This window comes from Patagioenas fasciata, chromosome 3 (assembly GCF_037038585.1).
Source record: "Patagioenas fasciata isolate bPatFas1 chromosome 3, bPatFas1.hap1, whole genome shotgun sequence".
Taxonomy (NCBI): domain Eukaryota; kingdom Metazoa; phylum Chordata; class Aves; order Columbiformes; family Columbidae; genus Patagioenas; species Patagioenas fasciata.
In genome coordinates, this window is record NC_092522.1 from 14340917 (window position 1) to 14363894 (window position 22978).

The following is a 22978-nucleotide window of genomic DNA, read 5'->3' on the forward strand; positions in this document are numbered from 1 at the left end:
GCTTTTCCTTTGAGTGGTTACCCTATTGGTATGTCTAGATCCTGGACCTTTAGTTAAGTTTGCTCCCCTGATGTTGTTGTCCCTAGGCTTATGTCCTTCTCTTAAACATTGTGACTGGCTTGAATTTCAGAGTCACTTGTAGTCTTATTGCTTGCTCTGCTTACACTTCCTCTGTGTTAGACAGATTCAGAGGTGTCCGCTCATGGCTGTTTTCAAAACTTTCCAGTATTATTCTGGGCTTGAATTAGCTTTTATCTTGTTTATAGGCTTCTTTTACAGTTTGACCAGTGAAGCAAAAAAGTCACATTTTTGTCATTTCTGCTCCAGTTGGCTGGTGCAGAGGTGCCTGTGGACCAGTCCCAAGGTATGTGCACTAGCACACATTTTTCTAACAGGCTATGTAGAAGAGCTAGGGATGACTCATTTAAGAAACATTCAATGACCTCCTGTATAAAATTCAGAGTACTTTAGAAAGAAAACAGGGACACTGTATCTGAACATACAGGTTTGACTTGGCCAACACATGCCCAGATAATGGGTATAAAGGAGCACCTCTGTTGTACCAGGTGGTTTTGTGTGCACTTATTATGCAGGAAATCCTTCACTTCAGCCGCAGATTCACATGAATTTGTGGGAAGGATTGAGTGATAAACCACCTGTCCCTCTATTTTCCGAATTCTACAATAGGCACTCTGATGCTCTGGTGAGCACTACAAAAATTTGCTTTGAAGAGAATAAGTGGTTGGTAGGGTGTTGAATTTTTCATGTATGTTACAAATTAAGATTTTCTTGGCCAGAGTGTCTTTGCATGGCTGAATGTGCCCAGTGTGGCTGTAATAGAGGATGTGGTGAGGAGGCGCACCAAGTTATTCACAGACCCTTTTGCTAGACAAAATGTCTGTCATTATAGGTCTTGGCTTTGCTTCCAGCTTGCTGAGATGCTGAATGGGCACAGTGATCCTTGGAAACAATGTCCTTTTCCCCTGAGACAGTGGCTGAAAGTGAGCAGCTCCAGGTGCACAGAGTGTCACCTGCTCAGTCTGTGTGCTGCTTGCTGGAGCCCCTGGGGCCTGGTCGTCCTGTCTGGAACTGCCTGACACTGCTGAGCCCAAGCTGGAGAGCAGGGCCTGTGCCTGTTGGGCAACCTGGTGGCCTGCGGGGTAATCTGGTGGTGCCAGCAAGCATGAATGACGGCAGGCAGTGCCTGGAGAGGTCCTCAATGGGAAACTGCCTTTGCTCTGGCCCACTGGAGCTCAGGCTGCTCCCTGGACACAGTTCTTCTTTGGCAGGGCAGCTAGTCTGTGCTTCTGGATGCCTGTTCCCAGAGAGCCTGATCTTACAGAAGCGGACCTGAGGACAAGGCACTGTTCTATTGCTGGGGTTTTCTGGTAAATACAATGGTACCACTCAGCTATGGATCAGGCATGAGCCTTCTCATTTCCAGTATGCTGCATGGGTTGTGTGGCATCTCTGCCTCAGAAAAGCATGCGTGGTTGGGTAGAAACAGCCCAACAGCTTTCGATTGCAGTGGTGTGACGAGATGGACGTCTCTACCAGGAGGGGCTATTCTGAAGCTCACTGACAAGGAGAAGCAGCGCACACTAGAATATTTGCAGACATCTCTGTGCTAAAAGGAAAACTGTTCTATAGCACCAGGTAAGCTGCAGCTCCTTGCCATGTGGTGTGAGAGATAGCTCTGGTACATTTGTGACAGTGACAGGTTGGAGCAGCCCATAAGGTCTTTCTAGGCAGATCTCACAGTTTCCGTTACACCATCTGATCTTGCTTTTGACACTGAATGCACAGAGTGATTGTTCTCCCATGATTTTAAAAGCTGTCCTTTCATAGCTCCCCCACTTTTCAGACAAGGGTCCTTGTGTTGTATGTGGTCAGCACAGTGGCCTCACTGGTCTAGACCAGTGGTTTAAGAGACCTGTGTATCAGAGAGGTTAAAAACCTGTTGGGAAACTCCAGGCAGAAAATTCAAGCTGACTTTTAGTCAGTCTTTTTCATCCTCCTGGGAAGTAGTCCACAGAGACACAGAGGTCTGAGGTGGTGGGCTTTTCAAAAGCAGTGTTTTCAGCAGCACTGCAGTATGGAAGTACAGGTGGGTACACAATTATGAACTGTTTAAGAGGAAAAGATTTAAAGCAAAACTAGTGGAGAAACCTGTGAACAGAGGCCGAATACATTTGGGAACACAGGACAGCAACTTTATTGAAATAGTAGTGTTCCAGCCTGTGCAGATCCTGGGGACGATAATACTAAGCCATTATGCTTTGGTAGGGCATTTTTCTGTTGCTGACTTTTTCTAGCACAGAGCAGCATGACCAGACTCTAAAATGACATTATTAGGTGCCAGGTTTTTGTATCTGACCTGAATCAAATTAAATGTTAGCAGGGAAATAATTTTGCAACATGCAGTTTTTCCTCTCATATTTTGAACCTGTTGGGCAACTTCATTTAGTGTTTATGGAAGAGCAGAAGGAGAGAAGTTTAAAAACCACATGACTGGTGCAGGGAAGCCTCACAGCCAGCAAAATGTGTCAGTTCAAATGTTGAAGCTGCAGCCCCATCAGAGTGGAGAGCTGGCCATTCTCTACCTTGTTATTGACATCTGTTCCTTGTGTTTTGTCTTAGTTATATTGCCTATGTGGCCAGGCTGGAGGCTTTTGGAGCAGAGCTGTCCTGTGTGAGGGAGGCATTTAGTGCAGTTTCATATACAGGCATGAAGCTGCGATAAAACAGTAGCAGCCTGGCTGGTAGCCGTGCTGGGTCCAGGGCTGTGCTGGTACCATCAGAGATCGAGCAGCTCTTCCCTACAGTGGCTTGGCTCAGAAAGGAAGTGTTGAATAGCACAGAGGAAAGCTGGATGTGCCAAAGGCTGTAGTGAACAGTGGTACCTGCCTTAACTCTCCGTTTGGTCCCTCCTAGCTCATATGCTCTCCTGGGCAGAGTTCTATATTGAATTCTGTCTGGAGAGAGCAGACTTGCTAAGGAGCGGCAGGAATAACTCTGCCGATGCTGACAGGCTCTAGTGATCTGTTTGCTGTTGCCGAGGTTCTGTACTGACAGCATACAGAGGCACCGCTCATCCTGCCTGGAATTTGTGGTGCTGGGTAGGCCTGGAGCCACATTAGCAGCTGCTCTTCCTCCCACAGTGAGACTAGCTGCATGGGCAGGAATGACGCCTGACATCCGGGTAGGAAGGATGCATGTCTTGTGTGTGATTTGTTATGCCGGCTAGCTGTCATGGTTTAACCCGAGCTAGCAATGCAACCACGATCGCTGCTCACTCACCCCCTTCCTCACCCCCCCAGTAGAGGAGAGAATCAAAAGGGAAGTGAGAAACTTGGATTGACATAAACACAGTTTAATAAAATAACAAAATACTAATACACTACTAGTAAATGTATCTATCTATCTATTAAAAAAAAGATATTCAAGGCAATTCCCCACAAACTCCATCCACACTAAACATTCCAACCAGAACTCCCCTGACTGTGCCCCAGAGCAAACAGAACAGAGAGAGAGCAGAAGAGAAGAGCAAGAGAGCAAACTAGGAGGCCCTGACTTCTTAAATAATTAGCATGACAATAATGGGATGGAATATTCTTATTGATCAGTCTGGATGTCAGTCAAGCTCTGCCCCATCTCTGTCCCCCTTCCTCGATGCCTCACACCTGTGGGCAGAGCACTCAGAACGTCCTTGGCTCTCAGACCAGAGCAATTAAGAACATTAACTCTGTGCTGGGGTGTTATCTCTTGTTCTCAAATGAAGTCCAAATAATGAGCATGCTAGCTGTGGAAAAGAAAGGTTTCTAACTGCATGAAGAAAATTAACCCATTTTCAGTCAAACCATCACACTAGCAAAGCATGTGGGAACTCTCTAGTCCACAGAGGGGGTGAGTCAGGAAGTGGCATTTCTAAGGAGAAATTAGTCTTCAGGTCAAGAGGTGGCATTCAGGTAATATGTTGATTTAGCTGTCTTTCTGTCTACTGCGTACAGTGTCCTACACTGAGCCATCCTGAAAATGTGCATAGCAGCAAGCACTTGTGTACTAGGCAGGAGTCCACAACACAAACAGCTGCTAGGCCAAAGTAGTCCACTTCTTTTCAAGGCTGCCTGTATTGTTGAGTCCAAAACTGTGAAGCTGTCTGTAGCTATGGAACCTGCAAAGGACAGTTGTGCTTAGAAAAATCTGACTGGGAATAGGACAGGAGCATTTAATCATATAAACTTATATTTTAATTGCTTCCACTATTGCATTTGTATCAGTCTGAGAAAGCCACATCTGTCTTGTTTAGAAGCAATGTGCATGGAGAGATGCTGGCATACACTTGCCCACGTGATGAGGCGTGCCCCAGCCTCAGAGAACAGAACAGCAACCTTCAGAAGGAAAGCACATGTGTTCTGGAGTGGTCGGCTGCACGCCTGACAGTGGGAATCCCAGGCAGCTTTGCTGGGTTGAAGTTGTCACTGCTGTCTGTGTGTAGTGGGGATGCTGGATAATGGGGAATACTCACGGAATCACAGAATGGTTGGGGTTGGAAGGGACCTCTGGAGATCATCTAGTCCAACCCACCTGCTAAAGCAGGTTCACCTTAAGCAGATTGCACAGGAATGTGTCCAGGTGGGTTTTGAATGTCTCCAGAGAAGGAGACTTCGCAACCTCTCTGTGCAGCCTGTTCCAGTGCTCTGCCACCCTCAAAGTAAGAAGTTTCCCCTCATGTTTAGATGGAGCCTCCTGTGTTTCAGTCTGTACCTATTGCCCTGTCCCTGATTTGGTGTATGGCCTTGGCCAAGCATTTGTGTGAAAGCTGTTTTTCCATTGCAGCTGGTCTCGCTCTGTCCTGATTTGGGATGCCATGGCCTCTGCAATGGCAGTGAGGAAGCCATGCATTCTCATGCCTCTGTTTCATTGCCCTGCTGCTTGAAACAGCCCACCCTTCCTTACTATGCCACGAGCAGCAAACAAGCAGGGCAATCTTGATGTTAGCACTTGTCTTGAGCAGCCATTCTTTCATTAGTAATGCAGTACTTTGAGTAGTTCAGATCTTCTTCCATATGCGCTACCTGCCTGTTAACATTTTGGCAACACAAAAGCAACTGAAAGCCTGTAGTAGATATATAATAGCTTTCAGAAAAAATAGTACTATGTACCCTGAGCACAGCGCTGCTGTTGGTCTATCTGCCTCTTCTTGTGTGACTCCCTACATTTAGGGCTGATATATATTCAATGATGCATCTTGACTGATCTCTTTTAACAAGGATATTTCAAAAGCAAAACCTGTTAAAACTTTGTGAAAGAAACATAGTGGCTGGTCCGAGAACAGTTTTGGCTGCAGTTTGGCTACAGCTATCATATAGCAGTTTCGAAAGCCCTGGAGAAGAGGATGACTTTGCTATGCTTTGTCCTAACTGTTGTATCTTTTTGAGGTGTGACCTGTTCTTCCCCAGGCATCTGCTGTGAGCGGCTGTGCCGTCTCAGCAGTACCTCAGTACTATGAAATACGTATCTGAACACAGAGGAGTGCTAAGAGCTGGTGATAGGAGAGCAGGCTGTTCCCAGAAGGCCCCTGTGTGGCCGTCAGAACTCCTTGGCAGAACCATGCATGGTCCCTGTGCGACACTGTGGGAAAGCTGCTTTTGAGTGTGTTTAGTAGAGCAGCTGGGTGCAGCAAGCTCAAGGGCAACTCACTGACCAAACCAAAGATCATCTGCCCAGAGATTAAAGAGTTAGGCAGTTTTCCAAGGGCTGATCAGAGCAGGGCATGCCTGATAAATGGACATACACTATGAGATGGTGACCTTTCATGGACTGCCCAGTCAGATGAGAACAGTGGGGCCTGTTGGGGTAGGCTTTCTCTCCTGTGAGGATATGAAAAATGAAAAAATGAGGTGCTCCAACTCAATACATTGGTGCTGAGGTCCCATTTAATGTGTTGCACTGGCAGGGCCTGCACTGACCTCTTTGAAAAGAAGCTGCAGTCTGTCTCGAATGGCCGTCCCAAGGGCATGTGCTAGCCAGGACACAAGGCTGTGAGGAGGACTCTGGGCAGCTGCAGGCAGCTGGCCACAAAGACAAGGAAAGGTGGACGTATCTATTTGCAGGACACTGTTTTCTTCCCGTTGTCTCTCATTTGTCCTGACTGAGGGTGCCATCTTGCTCTTGGTAATGTATACCTTGCCGACACTGGTATTCTTTGCTGTTCCCAGCATGGCATTGCCCTCAGTCCTCCTTCTGTGTAGTGCAGCCAGCTTGCTGCTGTGGGGAGAAGGAATCCCTTCTCAGCATGGTCTTTACATTCCTTTGCTGTTATAGCCCTCAGAGACAAAAGGAAGAAGAGTGTCAGCTCCAGAATGTCCGAGCTTTGGCCTTGGGTTTGGTCTGTCTAGGGGCACTTGGAAGGAGGTAGGATGATGGAGTGGACTGGGAATAGTCACCTGGGAAAAAAAGCCTGGATTTCCTAAGGCAGACAGAGCCAAAAACTCTGAAATCATAGAATCATCACAGAATCATAAAATAGTTTGGCTTGGAAGGGACCTTTAAAGGTCACCTAGTCCAACCCCCTGCAATGAGCAGGGACATCTTCAATTAGATCAGGTTGCTCCGAGCCCTGTCCAGCCTGGCCCTGAATGCTTCCAGGGATGGGGCATCTACCACCTCTCTGGGCAACCTGGGCCAGTGTTTCACCACCCTCATTGGAAAAAAATTTCTTCCTCGTGTGTAGACTGAATCTTCTCTCTTTTAGTTAAAAATGCTTTACAGGAAATAAAGGGATGTAGCAACCTGGGGAGTTTTATCTTCCTGTCCCTCATGCTTTGGGATTTGCTTTTGGAAGGACTCTGGGGAATTGGGATAAGTCAAACCTACTGCAATTTGCAGTAACAGAAGTGAGCTCTGGATCCAGCAGCACAGCAGATGTGTGCTATTGGTAGCAGCAAGCTGCTGTCAGCCAGGACACTGGGGAGCCCAAATGCCTCTCTCAAGGCAAGAAGGTGGTTGCTACTCAGCACCAGCCGTTGTGCTGCACATCACCCTGCATAGCTTAGCTGGGGGACCTGATACACAGCAGGCATTTGGTGGCCCTAGCCCTCACTCTTTCTTTGGGCACCCTAGAAGGGTGCTGTCACAGCTTTTGACCTCTGCATCCTACTGTGTTACATCACTTCAGCACAGCGTTCTTTCCTTGCCCTTCCCAAGCTGCAGCAGTTGCAATTGCTGGAGGGCAGAGAGGCAAGAGTGTGCTACCAAGCCTTGTGTGCTGTCATATTTTCCATGGGGGAGGCTCTCAAAGCAGGCTGATGTCAGCCCCCATCCCAGCTCATCTTAAAGCATGTAACTAGCCCACCTACCCATCCTGATGCCTGAACTGCAGAGCTTGATGAAGAGCCTGCTGCTGACCCAGTTCATCACTCCTGTTTGCTGGGAGCAGGGACTTCGTTTCTGAAAATGGAGTAGGTCTCTCCTCCCCTCCGTGTGCATCAGTGGTGTCTCGTGCATACACATCACTTACAGCTCAGGGAGTATCTTGTACTTCAGAGAGCTATGACAGAGTGCATTCCAGCCAGTATCTCACTGCTCGCATCCCGTTTGTGTGCTCTTCCCTTGGCACCTGCTTTGGCCACTGTCAGAGGTGAGCTGTAGGGCTGGACACCCCTCTAATCAGAGTGGGTAAAGCTACTTCTACAAACTTCTCTATGAGACTAGCCAGTCTGCAGAGCATCCCCATCGCTCAGTGTCTGCTCCTGGCTACCTTCTGCCCTCTAGCGGGTGGCGTTGAGGGAAATACGTGCTGCACAGCAGGGGTGCAGGAGTGTCCCATACCTTCTGAACCCCACTGAATATCTGGCATTCTCTCCAGAAGCCCAGTCTCAGAGGTTGGTATCTCCTTGAAAGGCAAACCTGAGCTGTCAAACTCAGGAAGAATATTGAGGAGCTGATGAACTGCTGCTATTGAAGGCTTAGCCCACAATTACGCAGCTAATAAGGGTGGTAGCATTGACGAGGACCTGTGGAGGGCCAGTGCTGGGAAAAGTGGACATACTCTAACATTTCTAGGTGGCATGTGAGCTACAGGCAAAAAACAGGGAGCCAGACTGCTGCCACACAAGGAGTTCAGTGCAAATGTTCAGGAAAATAATCCTGCCCAGAGAATGAGCTGCCACTCACCTGTAGCCAGTAAGCCAAGCATTGAACAGCCCAGGGTGCCAGCAGGACAAAAGCAGTGTGAGGCCTGCTATTAAGGTTTTATATCCTGTTAGTGGCCATATATACCATTCAGAGAGCCCTCGTTGCTGCCTTACTTTAGACTACCCTTCACCTTCAATGAACAATCCCAGTAGAAGTGCTCCTTGGCACCTCTGTCTCCCCAGTGCCTTTGCCCTGTGCAGAAAGAGATGTCTGAGGTTCCTTGTTTACAAAGAGCTCAAGCTGCTTCTCTGCCAGGCACCTTTGCCAGTTTGTGGTCAAGTTTTGGAGAGTTGTGCAACTCCAATTTTGCATGGTTCTTCTAGAGCTGCTGCTCCCCCACTGTGTATGGTGTGCCTCCAAATCTTTTCTACTGAGGTAGGTAGATCAAAATTGTTTTCCTCTCCTTAACAGTTGCTCTCTGGCTTATGGGCAAAGTGCTGCTCCTCCTGTACTGTGCACAGATGTATTTTCATCCTGTTTTCCTTCCCTCTCTGCCATCCTTGGGAATTGTACCTCTGGTTTGTATTCCCCCAGCATCAGGGGCTTTAGAGATGTGTGGGGTTCACTGAAACATCAGCCTTGAAATGCAACAGTAAAACTAGCTGCTGTGTGTGTCATCTGTGAGCAGCAGTCACCTGCTGGCACAGGAGGTTGGATGAATTTGCAAACAACAACTGGAGTGAGTGCTTTGCTGATGACACTGAATTTCACAACATGCAGATGTTACAGGAGCTTTGCTTTTCAAGATGAATTCACAGGCCAGGTTGGTGATGGTGTTATAAGTGTTTCATCAGACTTCAGAGCAAAAGCTCCACATTCGTCATTTAACTGGAGAGGAAGGAAACAGCTGGGAAGCTGCAACCTGGAGCAGAAAAAAAAAAAAAAGAAAAATGTGCCTGGAATGATGCTTTGGGGTGTTTTCAAAGTATGACTTCAGTGTCTAAGACATACTCTAGAAAATTGCATACTCAAATTTTCTAATTTTACTTTAGAGGTTTTAATGTTGTCAAACAGTTAACTCGTGAGTTCCTGGGTTTGCTTCTCTCTCTCTTTTTTTTTCTTTCCCCCCCTCAGTCTTATTTTGGTGTAATTGCTTGCAGTTCGTAACCTCGACTTCAAAAGTCAGTGCTTGCTTAGTGAAGCGAGAGTGTCTGTCTGTCTATGTGCTTGTGCGTCAGTGCACTCCTGTGCCTGCTCCTTAGTGGGAGTGGCAGTGGTGGGGGTATGAATGTGTGTATGTGAACATGTACTCCTGCTTGGTCAGCAGTGTGTGCTCCTGCTTGGCATCAGGTTGAATAACAAGGTAGAGCAGAGTGAATTAAACATAGGAGCTACTTTATTTTGTTGCATGCTTAAAAAGCCACAGTCAAGAAAAGGAGTTTTTGGCTGACTGACCATCTCAGTTAGTGATGGAAAGAAGGCAGCATTTTTGAAGATAATACCAGGAAACGGTGAGTACCTCTCACCAGTAAAGGAACAGCAGTCGAAGTGTAGGAGTACTGGAGATCCAGGAGCCTGTCAGACTGTCTCATTGAAGCTCATTTTCCTTGTTGCTTTCAGTCCTTGTTCCTTTCAGTCCTTGTTCCTGTCAGGGTGTTATACAATCTTGTTAAACACAACTCAATATAAAGTCCTTGCAGTAGTTCCATAGCTCGAGAACAGTTGTTACTTATCCTGTTTTAATTATATGAGCAAGTAGATCCTGATTTATAACTAATCTACCAAAAAAGTTCGGTGTTTTGGGGGCATTACACAGTAATCAGTTTTGGGCAAGTCCGTGTGGTAGTTGCCATGGGATTTGGCTGAAGTGTTCTGCGAAGCATACTGTAGATCAATCCTGTCCTACAGAGATCTGCAGGGATTAGTGTGAAGCCCACTGCTGTCCAGTACTGGTGCCACACGTAGTGGTGACGCGGAGCTGGGTGATGCAGGATTTGGTTAAGTAACAGATCAAAAGAGGGTCATCAGGGACAACCAAGATGCTAAGGAGCACCCTTTTAAAAATTGTAGGCTCTTGTGCTGCAAATAAGTGCATTTAGACTCCAGAATATGTGTGCTAATCCCTGTGGGAAGGGTAGTAGTATTTTAGAAAGCAGTGTTCTGGAAAGGAGTTGGAGTTGCAGGGTACAGGCTATACCTGAGCTAATCAGATGTTTGAGCAGGATAAGATCAGAGGGTGGAAGGGGGAAACCTGCATGTGATATGGGAAGGACCAGGGGCAGTGTACAGGATCTCCCACTGTGTAAATGAGATCTTGAAAACTGGAAAGAGGTAAAAGAAGAATAAGAAAGCTTTAAAGTGCCTTATCAGAGATAAAAGGGCTACCCAAGTGGGCAGAGCTGATCAGTATGCATCTATTCTTCCTTGAGGAAAAATATCAGGTACTGATGGGAGTCCTGAGTGCCTCAGAAAGGAGCATGAAGAGCTAATCAGTGGACTAGTTCAGATAAGGAGTGTTTTTACAATGAGAACAATAGCCAGGTAGAATTATAATCTTTCAATATCCTCAGATTAAGACTTGATATGTCCTTGTGGAAGTTTTAATCTTTTGGGGATAACTTCTCCATGCAGGTAAATATTATGACTAGATAAATGCTTCTATGGAAAATTAGCTGATGGTTCTGTCTTTGGATTAGACATTCATGCCTCATTCCTCTCTGTGGCTTGTTTAGGGACTAGAGACAGTCAAAGTTAGCACTAGTTAGTGACAATGTTAGCTAAGCTTAGCCTCTTTGCAAGTTATTCCTTAGTACATCTGGTGTGGTTGCTATACCCCATCTTCCTGGCTAACACCGAGTCCTGCCCTCCCAGCCCTAGAGGTGGCCTCCTCGTCTTTGGCCATGCTTCGTGAGGAGCTCACTCCTAACCTTGCCTACATATTTCTGGGGAGTAAGAAGCCTGCCCTAAGTAAGATTTCTCCCTTTTCTACAAGCAGAGGCTCAGAGGGGAAGGGTGGACAGAGATGGGATCACTCATTGCAGTGCTGGGGTGCACAGGCTGAGGGGTCTTTGGCTGAAGGACTCCAGAACATCTAGCAAAGAGATGGGTAGAGCTTGCCTGTGCTCCCAGGGTCCTCACTTCTGGTGTCCACCATGCCTGGCTACCTAGCATCAAAGGACTGAGCAGCAGGGTTGCAGTCACAGTCCAGCAAACCTTCTGCACCAGCTGAAATAATTTTAGCAGGGAAAACGGGCACATGGTAGGAGGAGAGTCCTTGCTAAACCCCAAACCTGCCCTGCAATATGGCTTTCTATGCTTCCCTTTCCACTATCATTCTACCTCTGGGTGGTTCTACACTGTTGCTGTATGTTAGCATAGCAAGAGCATGTTTTTTTCCTTAAAAAAAAGCGGGGCGGGGGGGGAGGCAAAAAAGCAGGGAGGACTAGATTGGGCCTTCAGAGAGCACAGTGTGTCAGACAGAAATGCATTTGGTAGTGACCCATCTGTTCTCCAGGAAGAGTGGCCTAAATCTCAGGTACAGCACAATGGTACCCACAAAAGTCCTGGGTACCGCTGGCTGCAGCACTGCAGACATTGAGCATAGCACACAGAGGCTAGCTTGCAAAATGTGTGTGCCCATGTTGCTTGTTGTAGAAACATGTTTGGTCTGTGCTCCCTGGCATGTTGTTCCTCACAAGTAGTCCCTGTGGGAGTCCTGTTGCAGGCTCCTAGGCAGGAGATCGGGGTGGCTGGCTGTCTCACAGGCACTGACTAATCCTTCAGGCAGCAAAAGTAGCTCTTCTCACTCAGCCTCAGGCTCCTTTGTGGCCTTTTCCTGGAAGTGCCACTTACGGTGCTGAGTCCCCAAGATCTGAGGCTGTCAGGGTGGCTCTGCTGTATGAGGCTTACTGCAGGGCACCTGCCCCCCAGCTTCCCAAGTTATCTCTGTGGTACTGTGCAAGAGAAGAGCCAAGCTGTGATGTCTGCATGTGAATATTTGCCTTAACTAAGTCCAGGATAAGAGTGGATTTAAGTGCTTTGGTTTATAAATAAACAGCGCTGTGACCAAGGTAGATTTAAGCAGAGCTGGCAACAGGCCTACTTGGGAAGGGATCTCTTTACCACATGGCCTGCGGTTGGACTTCCTGTTGCATTCTAATCCTTTAAGCCTGCTTTAGCTCCGTTAATTTTCCTTCTTTCCTTTTTTTCCCTATGGCCTGTCTCAGTGGCGCATGAATGCCAGTGTTCCTCCACCAAGCTTGTGCCTGCGGCTGGGCCAAGCAGCCAGGCTGTCTTCTGAGCACCGGGTACCATGTGGCAGGGCCCCAGGAATGGTGGTGCCTGAATGTGTCCCATTCTCTCTGTCTTACAGGCTCTGCAGTCTCCGCCTGAAGAAACTCACAGTGCTGAAAGAGCTGGACAAAGAGTTGAGCTCCGTTCTTATTGCTGTCAAGATTCAGGTAGGCTCCTTTCCTTGCTGCTGCCTGATAGCAGCAAGCCCATCCTTGTGCCTTCTGTGAAGTGTTGGTTTGCATGCCACTCGCCTTGTGCCCACCCCTTGCTTATGTCTTGCTTAGCATCCATAGGTGGATTTTGGCTCTCAGGCAGGTGGGAATGATGTTCTAGGGACAGCAGAAAGCTGCTCAGTGCTGGTTTATGTCAGGAATGAATTTGGTTAGGCCTCTGCATAGCGCATCTTGCTTCCCTGCCTGCGTCAGCCAAGGCCTTCCTCTCAAGCTGCTGTTCAGAATTGGGCATCCCCTACTTCACCATTCCCAACCCTTTAAACAGGCTCAATGCTGGGCATTGCCCCCCATCTGGATCCCCTCCATGGGGAGTGAAAGGTGGGATGGGAAGCATGGAAGGGATCAGCAGCTCTGTGCACGACTTCTGCTGACACTTGCACCCTATGTGATCTCATTGCTGCATCTGCTGTCCCCTCCCTTTCTCTGTGCATCTCTCTAGGCCTGGTGCCTCTGCTCTGAACCAGGCAGAGGGAAGGGGAGGGGAGAGGATCTTTGTCACCAAAGGAAGAGGGAATTTGCCCCCATCCTAGAATATATATCCTCGCCTACCTCTCTGTAGCTGGTGGTGAAGAGATGGGTCCCTGTAGGTGCAGGCACTTCTTTTCTACCTGCCAAGGGACAGCATAGAAGCAAGATGCCTCTTGAGTATGCTCTCTTTGCCACAGCTCCCCTAACCCAGCTGAGATGCTGGTGTCCTTCATTCTCGGCAGCAGGTAAAAATGCTGCTGATGCCGTTGAAAGCTGTGGGATGGGAGCTTTGTGCTCCCACAGAGCACTTTGTGCCACACACATCAGGATCTAAATCCTGGATTAGTGCTGGAAGCTGCCGTATTAGTGGAGCTCTGGGAGCTGGAGTTTGCCTTCATGGCAGACCTGATTCACTTGTGCAGAAGGAACTGAAAGTGAAATGTTTGAAACCTGGGGTCAGGAGTGAGAACAGCAGGAAGGTGCTGTGGTCCACACACTGTTGGTCAGTGTCTCAATGGTGCCATTGAGGAGAGCTTTCAGCCCTGAGACCTGTTGCCCTTCTTGGGCAGGAGAGGGCTACCTGGCCTCTGGACATGCAGGAGCAATCAAGGCTGGGCCACAGATGCCAACAGCACAGGACTGGGGGGCTGGGAGCAAGCTGGGGGCTGTGGGTCTCACATGGCTGGGAGGGCTAGGCTGATCCCTCACTCCTTTTATCTCCTGCACTGTCAGTCCAAGCTGTCTGTGCTTCTCTGGACTGGAGAACCTTGGGCTCCTGTGCAGCCACCTTATGCTGGGGATGCTGTGTGCTGAGAATGTACATGTGCTGCAAATATGAGACTGTAGAAGAGACTGTGCAGTGGGACTCCAGCTCTTTCAAACTGATCACCCCCATCCCTGCCACAGGCCAACCTTGCACCCTCTTGGCAAAAGTCACAGGCCTTAGTAGTGACTGTTTGAGGCCACAGGGGCTCTTCACTACAAGACTCCTTCCCCTGCCAGTGAATAGAGGCTGCATTCAGGGTCTCAATCTAAACATGATCGCCCCCTCTTTGTGTGGCCACATACCCATGGCTGCATGCTGACACGCTGGTGTAGGCTTCATGCAAAGCTGAAAGAAACTGGAGGAGCATGCTTCTGCCTGGTTTAGCCTGTGGCTCAGCACTCACTGTAGGAGTGGGCTGTACCTGTGTGCCTCCGCAGATGCTTCCACCTGCCTTGGCAGGGTTGGGGACTGCTGAGCCCTCCTGGAAGACAGATGGAAGTGGTAGGCAGCTTAAGCACAGCCTATCTACAGAATGGCCTCATATGGATCCGTCCCTCCTGCTCCTCTCCTATGTAACAGATGAGTCATGCTAGCAAGATGCTGTTTGAAGGCTGCCCAGCAAGTGTTGCCATCTCCATCTTTTGGATGGAAACAGCTGATGCATGTAATTTATGGAGGACCTGCAGGTTTCCAATGGGACAGCTGGGGACTAGTGGAAAGGGGAACTGTATTTTCTTTCATTTCAGGAGCAGCTCCGTTGGGTTAAGTAAGTTGCCCATCAGGAAGTTGCTGCTCTGAAAGGCAGGTTGCATGGAAACAAAGCTCTGACCCTGCCTGAGTGGGGCTGGCAGCAATACAACAGCCCCAGCACTGGAGACAGTCTGCTCAATGAAGGTACATGACCCAAAGGATAGTGTAAGCCAGTCTAGAATATCTGATCTTCTTCTCACAGTGATCATGCCTTCTGGTCTTAAAAACCAGCTTCCAAGTGTGGCGTGTTCTGTTATCTGCTCTTTCATCTGAAAAGACCTCTGTCAAAAGACCAAGAGAGCTTTCATTGTCTATAGAACATAACCATTTCCCAGAGTTGATTTGAATATTTAATGTTCAGTGACTTCCAGTGAGATAAAGTCTGAAATACTGTGGAAAAGGGACCTACCCTCATATCACTTGAGTGTTTTTTAAACCTCTACCCATCATTATTTGTTTTTAAAGACTGGAGAGGTCATAGAGCATTTCCATCTGCGGATTGTTCAGCATGGCATTAAGAGATTCAGATGTGACCGGCTCAGCTCCATAAAGGTGCAGATATCTGTCTTGGCATCGTAACTGTTTATGATGTGAAGGGAAATATGGTAATCCTTCTTGGCAGAGGAACACCTAGTCTTGAGCAGTGAATAGAGGAAACAAAGAAAGACGAAAACAAGCCTCATCACTCCCAGAACTTTGAACTCCCATGACAGGTGCTGTGGGAGGAATGCAGATCCTCCTGCAAGGTGCTGGCAGGATGTGACTGGTGGCTCAGGTTCAACTCTGGGTGCTGCTGTAGAGGGATGATACTGGCAGCTCCTGTATTGTAGACCACAATATGTACTACGGAACAGGCCAGGCTGAAAACCTCGTTTGCCTTTGCCAGCCCTCCTTGCTGCCCTGGTCCTGCTCCCTGCAGGAACTTGGATTTTTTTGCTCCTTCTTGCCATGCATGGAAGGTATATAGAGAGTTTTCTGTCTAAACCTCACTCATGCTTTGTTTCTAATCTTTTTGCAACCACTTGTAGGATTTTCCACTCCTGCCTGAGCAATCCCAGCTACCCTCTAAATAACTGTTTGCAGCTTTGGTATGCTCTTCTTGCCTGAACCCTGTGTCTTAAACAAGACCCATCAGGACAGATTTGTACCTAAAACTGGGCATTGACACCAGTGTAGGGTAACCCCCTATCCATTTCTGCAGAGCCTGTCCTGCTGTCTTGGGTTCTTTCCAGGCAGCAAAGTCACAGGACGTCCTAGGGAAGGACTTTGCTTTTGCCTTTATTGAACCTCATGAGGTTTGTGTCAACCTTATTAGAAATCCCAAATTCTTTTTAACTCTCTGTTGTTGTTAGGCAGGTGGTAGCCTTCAGGTGCTAGCTTCTAATCTGTTATTTGGAACAGTGGTCATTTCTGCTGGGTTGTGGTTTGCTCCTGAAGGTGATCAGTATTTCCTACGGCATATGTGAGTCCCATCCATTTAGTGAAACATAGTGTCCCCAGAAACAGCATCTTCAAGAAGAATAATTGCACTAGTATGTGTGGTTTGATGAATGAATGAATCTTTTGGTGTATAATCTCTCTGCAACAAACAGCAAATGCTAAATGTGCTGAAGTAAATGGTCACTGCCAGAGTGACCACCTATGATCTCTTATTAAAGAAGAGTTCAGGAAGGAAGACTCAGTGCATTCTTGGCCAGGAAAGCTCATGGGTAGTGAAGGGAATCAGCTCCACCGTCTGTCTTCAGTTTTAGGGAGACTGCTTACAGGAAGGCCTCACTACTTTGCACTATTGTTGGTAACAGTATTGCAGATAGCTCAGATTGGGCCTCTTGAAAAGCAAGGAAGGTTTTGCTAAAGCTTTGCTTTGGTGTCAGTGAGAAATGTGATTACAGAATCACAGAATGTTAGGGATTGGAAAGGACCTCGAAAGATCATCTAGTCCAATCCCCCCACCAGAGCAGGAATACCCAGATGAGGCTACACAGGGATGTGTCCAGGTGGGTTTTGAATGTCTCCAGAGAAAGAGACTCCACAACCTCCCTGGGCAGCCTGTCCCAGTGTTCTGTCACCCTTACTGAGAAGCAGTTTCTTCTCATATTTAAGTGGAACCTCCTGTGTTCCAGTTTACAACCATTGCCCCTTGTCCTATCATTGGTTGTCACCGAGAAGAGCCTGGCTCCATCCTCATGACACTCACCCTTTATATATTTATAAACATTAATAAGGTCACCCCTCAGTTTCCTCCAAGCTAAAGAGACCCAGCTCCCTCAGCCTTTCCTCATAAGGGAGATGCTCCACTCCCTTAATCATCTTCGTTGCCCTGCGCTGGACTCTCTCCAGCAGTTCCCTGTCCTGCTTGAACTGAGGGGCCCAGAACTGGATACAATATTCCAGGTGTGGTCTCACCAGGGCAGAGTAGAGGGGAAGGAGAACCTCTCTGACCTACTAACCACCCCCTTCTAATACACCCCAGGATGCCATTGGCCTTCTTGGCCACAAGGGCACAATGGTCATCCTGCTGCCCACCAGGACCCCCAGGTCCCTTTCCCCTACACTGTTCTCTAATAGGTCATTCCCCAACTTATACTGGAACCTGGGGTTGTTCTTGCCCAGATGCAAGACTCTACACTTGCCTGTGTTATATTTCATTAAATTTTTCCCCGCCCAACTCTCCAGCCTGTCCAGGTCTCGCTGGATGGCAGCACAGCCTTCTGGCGTGTCAGCCACTCCTCCCAGTTTGGTGTCATCAGCAAACCTGCTGACAGTGCACTCTATTCCCTCATCCAAGTAGCTGGTGAATATACTGAATAATACTGGTCCCAGTACTGACCCTTGAGGCACTCCACTAGATACAGGCCTCCAACTGGACTCTGCCCCATTGACCACAACTCTCTGGCTTCTTTCCTTCAGCCAGTTCACAGTCCATCTCACTACCCAATCATCCAGTCCACACTTCCTCAGTTTAGCTGTGAGGCTGCTGTGGAAGACTGTGTCAAATGCTTTACTGAAGTCAAGATAGACCACATCCACCACTTTGCCATCATCTCTCCACTTGGTTATGTCATCATAAAAGGCTATGAGGTTGGTTAAGCACGACTTCCCCTTGGTGAAGCCATGCTGACTGCCCCTAATGGCCCTCTTATCCTTGGCACCAAGGGTAAGTTGTTCCATCACCTGCCCAGGGATGGAGGTGAGGCTGACCGGTCTATAGTTACCCGGGTCCTCCTTCTTGCCCTTTTTGAAGACTAGAGACATTCAAACCTGCCTGGACACCTTCCTGTGTAACCTCATCTAGGTGTTCCTGTTCCAGCGGGGGGATTGGACTGGATGATCTTTCGAGGTCCCTTCCGATCCCTAATATTCCGTGATTCTGTGAATCTGTCATTCTGTGATTCTGTATCTTCTGTCACCAGGGCACCCACCTCATTCATCAGTGGGCCTACATTGCCTCTAGTGTTAGTTTTATCTGCCATGTGTTTGAAGAAGCTCTTTCTGTTGTCCTTGACCCCACTTGCAAGGTTTAATTCTAAGGAGGCCTTAGCTTTCCTAGTTACCTCCCTACATCCTCTGACAACAGCCTTATATTCTTCCCAAGTGGCCAGCCCCTCCTTCCATGATCTTTAAACTCTCCTCTTCCGCTTGAGCTTGCCATGCAGTTCCCTTTTTATACAAGCACATCTCCTGGCTCCTTTCCTTGACTTCCTACATGTTGGGATGCTCCGATCTTGAGCTTGCAAGCAGTCTCAGAATGCTAACAAACTATCTTGGGTCTCTTTACCTTCAAGCAGTTTTGCCCATGGGATTTTTCCTAGCAGTTGCTTGGAAAGGCCAAAGTTTGCCCTGCTGAAGTCCAGGGTTGTGATTCTGCTAAGTATTCTGTTCTTGCCACATGAGATCCTAAACTCTACCATCTCATGGTTGCTGTAGCCAAGGCAGCCCTCAACCTTTACTGCTTCAACCAGACCCTCCTTGTTAGTGAGGATGAGATCCAGCAGTGCTCCTCTCCTACTTGGCTCATCCACCATTTTCATCAGAAAGCTATTGTCAGTGCACTGGAGGATCCTCCTGGGCTGTGGCTGGCTGGCTGAGTAGTCCTTCCAGCAAACATCAGGGAAGTTAAAATCCCCCACCACAGCCAGGGCTTGTGACTGCGAGGCTGCTCTCAGCTGCCTGTAGAAGGCCTCATCAACTTCCTCACCCTGATCTGGTGGCCTGTAACAGACACCCACAACAGTATCACCCCTGCCAGCCTGCCCCTTAATTCTCACCCACAGACTCTCAACTCGCTCCTCATCTGCTCCTGGACAGTACTCGATACGTTGTAGTTACTCTCTCACATAAAGAGATGTAATGTAATGTAATATAGTGCTGCACCATTGCAAAATGTGGAAGCCCTCTTGCCTCCCCTTTACTGTTTTTTTGGTTTTTTTCCTTGCTAGCATGGGTAACACAAGCAACAGAGGTGCAAGAGAGACTTACATCAGCTCCACCCAGGTTTGCTGGACCCTGCTGAAGTTCCCATCAGCAAGCTTCCCTGGTGCTCGCTGATGCTGAAACTCATCTACATCCATTGCCATTCTCTTTGGTTGCAGAGGGGATGTAACTGTGGTCTCCTGTATGGCGCCACCTGCATGCTCCTGTCATGACTTCTGTGGCTGTTGTCAAACTTGCAGTGGAGTTGAAGAGCTGGGGGCTCTAACCTCATCAAGGCTCTAAGCTCACTTAACCTTAGCCAAATCTAGGATTTGTCTAAGTTGCTGAAGGGTCTCTGGCCACGGCATTTGTCAGGATCAAGCTGGGAAGGGTATAGGGGTGCAATGAGGTCCTGCAAAGTGGCAAGATATACGAGGTGGGACCCACTTCCTTTGGACTGCTGTGCCTAATTGGTTAGCTTTGACCCATCTGCTCACTATCTCACAGTTTAAGGAGTGCTTGCAAAAGCCATCATAGAATCATGGGAAGGTTTGGGTTGGAAGGGACCCGATGAAGTTTGCTGATGACACCAAACTGAGTGGGGAAAAGGACACTTTGGAAGGGAGAGCCACTCTGCAGAAATACCTGAATAGGCTGGAAGAGTAGGTTAAGAAGAATCTTATGAAGTTCAGCAAGGCCAAGTGTAAGGTCTTGCACCTGGGAAAACATAATCCATGGGTGCAGCACAGGCTGGGATCTACCCAGCTGGGGAACAGCTCTGTGGAAAGGGACCTGGGGGTCCTGGTGGACAACAAGCTCGAGTGAACAGTGTGCTGCTGCTGTGGCACAGAAAGCCAACAGGATGCTGAGCTGCATCAACAAGGCCATCGCCAGCAGAGACAAAGAAGCCATTATCCTGCTCTACTCAGTGCTTGTCAGGCCACACCTGGAATATAGTGGTCAGTTTTGGTCCCCACTATGCAAAAGAGATGTGAACAGGCTGGAAAGGGTCCAGAGAAGGGCCACAAAGATGATCCAAGGGCTGAGAAGCCACCATATGAGGAAAGGCTGAGAGAACCGGGCTTGTTCAGCCTTGAGAAAATGAGGCTTAGGGGAGACTTCACCACCATGTTCCAGTATTTAAAGAGTGGCTACAAAGAAGACGGAGACTCCTTTTTACCAGGAGTCAAATGGAAAAGATGAGGTGTAATGGGTACGAATTGCTCCCGGGGAGATTCCAGTTGGACACAAGAGGGAAATTTTTCACAATGAGAACAATCAGTCATTGGAATAATCTCACCAGGCAAGTGGTGGATTCCACAACAATGGACACTTTTAAGATTCATCTGGACAAGGTGCTGTGCCGTCTTGTGTAGACTGTGCTTTTGCCAGGAAAGGCTGGACTAGATGATTCTTGAGGTCCCTTCCAATCTCATATTCTGTGATTCAATGATTCAATAATAAATGATTTGCAAGAACAACTGTACTGGTCTATCCTGTTGTCTCCCTAGATCAATGTCTCAGCTTGCTGGCCTATTCACAGGGAGACCGGAGAAAGTGAGGAACCACCATGAGCTATTTTATACTTGGAGCTGGTCCCACACCCCTGTGAGGACACAGTCAGTGGACAGGACATGGTCCCTCTGTGGGGAATTGTGAATTATGCCACCCTGTGATCAAGAAAGCCTGGTCATTTAGTGTCTCTGTCAGCAGCCAAGCCATAGAGATAGTAAAGAAAGGACAGAAGTAAAGGGCAGTGCTTCCTTGGGACATCCTGCCTTGGTCCCAGCAGAACCATCCTGCCAGCTGTGCCTGGGCAGGGTTCTGCACTGGGTCCATCTGCTGTGGGGCAGAGATGTGCTCCAGGACCTGTCCCTCTCCTGGCTAGGCAGTGTGTTGGGAGCCTTTCCTTCCCCTGCATGGCTCCCTCTGGCTCTAGCAGTGTGCCCTTCTACAGCAGCTGGTGGGCTCCAGGCGCAAGGAGACAGATTAAGCAAAGCAGGTTTGAGAAGAACAAGTGCTCCCTGGCAGGTGGGCAAGGAAAAGGGGCCTTTGGCAGCTCAGGAGAAACTGCAGGCTTTTGCAAAGCGTTGATCGGTGTGTGGCTCTGTGAGGTGGAACAGAACAGAGTCTCTTTCTTTGCGGACTGTGAATACCATTGACTTCTCTAACCCTGGAAACATTCAAGGTCAGACTGGATGGGGCTCTGAGCAACATGATCTAGTTGGAGATGTCCCTGCTCATTGCAGGGGAGTTGGAATGGACAACCTTTGAAGGTCCCTTCCAACCCAAACTATTCTATGATTCTATGACTTGTGTGTTTGATGCAGTAGAGTCTGTGGTCAAGACGTTCCAGCTTAGCTGTGTGCATCTACCAATCTTGTTGTAGGGTTCAAAGCGAGTCCTGAGATCAAATGAATACATCCTTCCTCCTGGTGGCCTGATGGAGACCGAGCTGGAGCTTACCTTCTCACTGCAGGTACCTTGTGTTGCCTGTTCCCCTGGGCCTCCCTAGTGCTCCCTTCACTGGCATTTCTTGGCAAGCATGGCTTTGAGGGCTCAGTGTGAAGGGAACAGACTCTGAGGAGGGGCCTCCTGTGGTTGCCCGTGCTCAGATCATAACACCACAGATTCCTGCTGCTGGTGTGCTGCTCCATTGCTCCAGGGTTTGTTCTGCAGTACAATGTAGATTTGAAGGATCATGCAGAGTGCAGGTGGCCCTTGAGGGGTGCCTCAAAGCTCAGCAGGTCAGATCTTGCTGTACATCAGCACTGAGAATGAATTTTCTACCTGTGTGTCATGCTGAGCCCTGCCCTTCTGCTTTCATCTTCCCTGTGCTTCACTTCCCCAGTACCCACACTTCCTCAAGAGAGATGGCAACAAACTGCAGATCATGCTGCAGCGGAGGAAGAGATACAAGAACCGCACGATCCTGGGCTACAAGACCCTTGCAGTGGGCATCATTAACATGGCCGAGGTACAGGGTGCTGGGAACACAGGGGACCGTTGCATGGCCTCCCCATACCAGTGCTGGGAAGGGAGCTGGGCTGGCTGGCAGGCTCTGGGTGCTGAATGCTCTGGCTTGTTGGCTAACTATAAGACAGAGGGGGTGGGCTGCCAGCTGTCATTGTGTCACCCTGGCAGGGGCTTATCTCTCTGCCTAGGTGATGCAGCACCCGACAGATGGCGGGCAGCTTCTGGGTCTCCACAGCAACATGAAGGACACGAACATCCGAGTGGCTGAAATCAGCATCTACTCTTTGTCCAGTCAGCCCATTGACCATGAGGATGGGAGCGTCCCCTCAGGTCCTAAAATCAAAGCTTCAGGTGTGTTAGCACTCACAGATCTGAAGGCAAATGTTTGGAATAGAACGTGGGTAACAGAGTGCATCCCCAAGCACCTGCCAGCAATACCAGTCATTTCACTGGAGTCATGACAGGCATCATGCTTAGCTGTGGCATCTGCACTTTCTGCTTTCAGATCGCTCCCCAGACATTGATAACTATTCTGAAGAAGAGGATGATAGCTTCTCCTCGGAGCAGGAAGCCAGCGATGATGCTGTGCAGGGTCAGGTAAGGGAGGCCTGCCAGGGTGGCTGATGTCCTGTTCCCATTTCTGGGGCAAGAATCAGAGTTTGAGGGTCTCAATCGTGCTGAACCCTCCCGTCTTCCTTGTAAACATTTGTCATGGTTTCAGAGGATAGAGAGCCCCAATATCGGACAGCAGGAAGAACTGTGGGCTGCTGTCAAATCCATGGTGGGGCAAGGGACTTTGGGGAGCTGTAGGCATCACCCATGTGTTCTTGGAGCCACCTGGTCTGCAGCGCAAAACCCCTGCTGAGCCCCCTCCACCTTGCACCATGATTCTCTCCCATCTCCCTGTGATGATGGACCGGAGCTGCCCTCTCTGAGACAG

At 48.6% G+C, this 22978-nt stretch overlaps 1 protein-coding gene across 4 annotated transcripts in view; it reads left to right on the forward strand.

Annotated features, from left to right (window-relative positions):
• The window catches only part of LOC136100395 (phosphofurin acidic cluster sorting protein 1-like), a 110057-nt gene that overhangs the window by 73754 nt on the left and 13325 nt on the right, over positions 1 to 22978 (forward strand). For all 4 annotated transcript variants that reach the window (XM_071805820.1, XM_071805819.1, XM_065835426.2 and 1 more), the window contains exons 2-6: positions 12512 to 12599; positions 21452 to 21541; positions 21914 to 22039; positions 22227 to 22389; positions 22544 to 22635. In XM_071805820.1, the coding sequence (XP_071661921.1) occupies positions 12512 to 12599; positions 21452 to 21541; positions 21914 to 22039; positions 22227 to 22389; positions 22544 to 22635 (559 nt within the window). The remainder of the gene's footprint in view (positions 1 to 12511; positions 12600 to 21451; positions 21542 to 21913; positions 22040 to 22226; positions 22390 to 22543; positions 22636 to 22978) is intronic.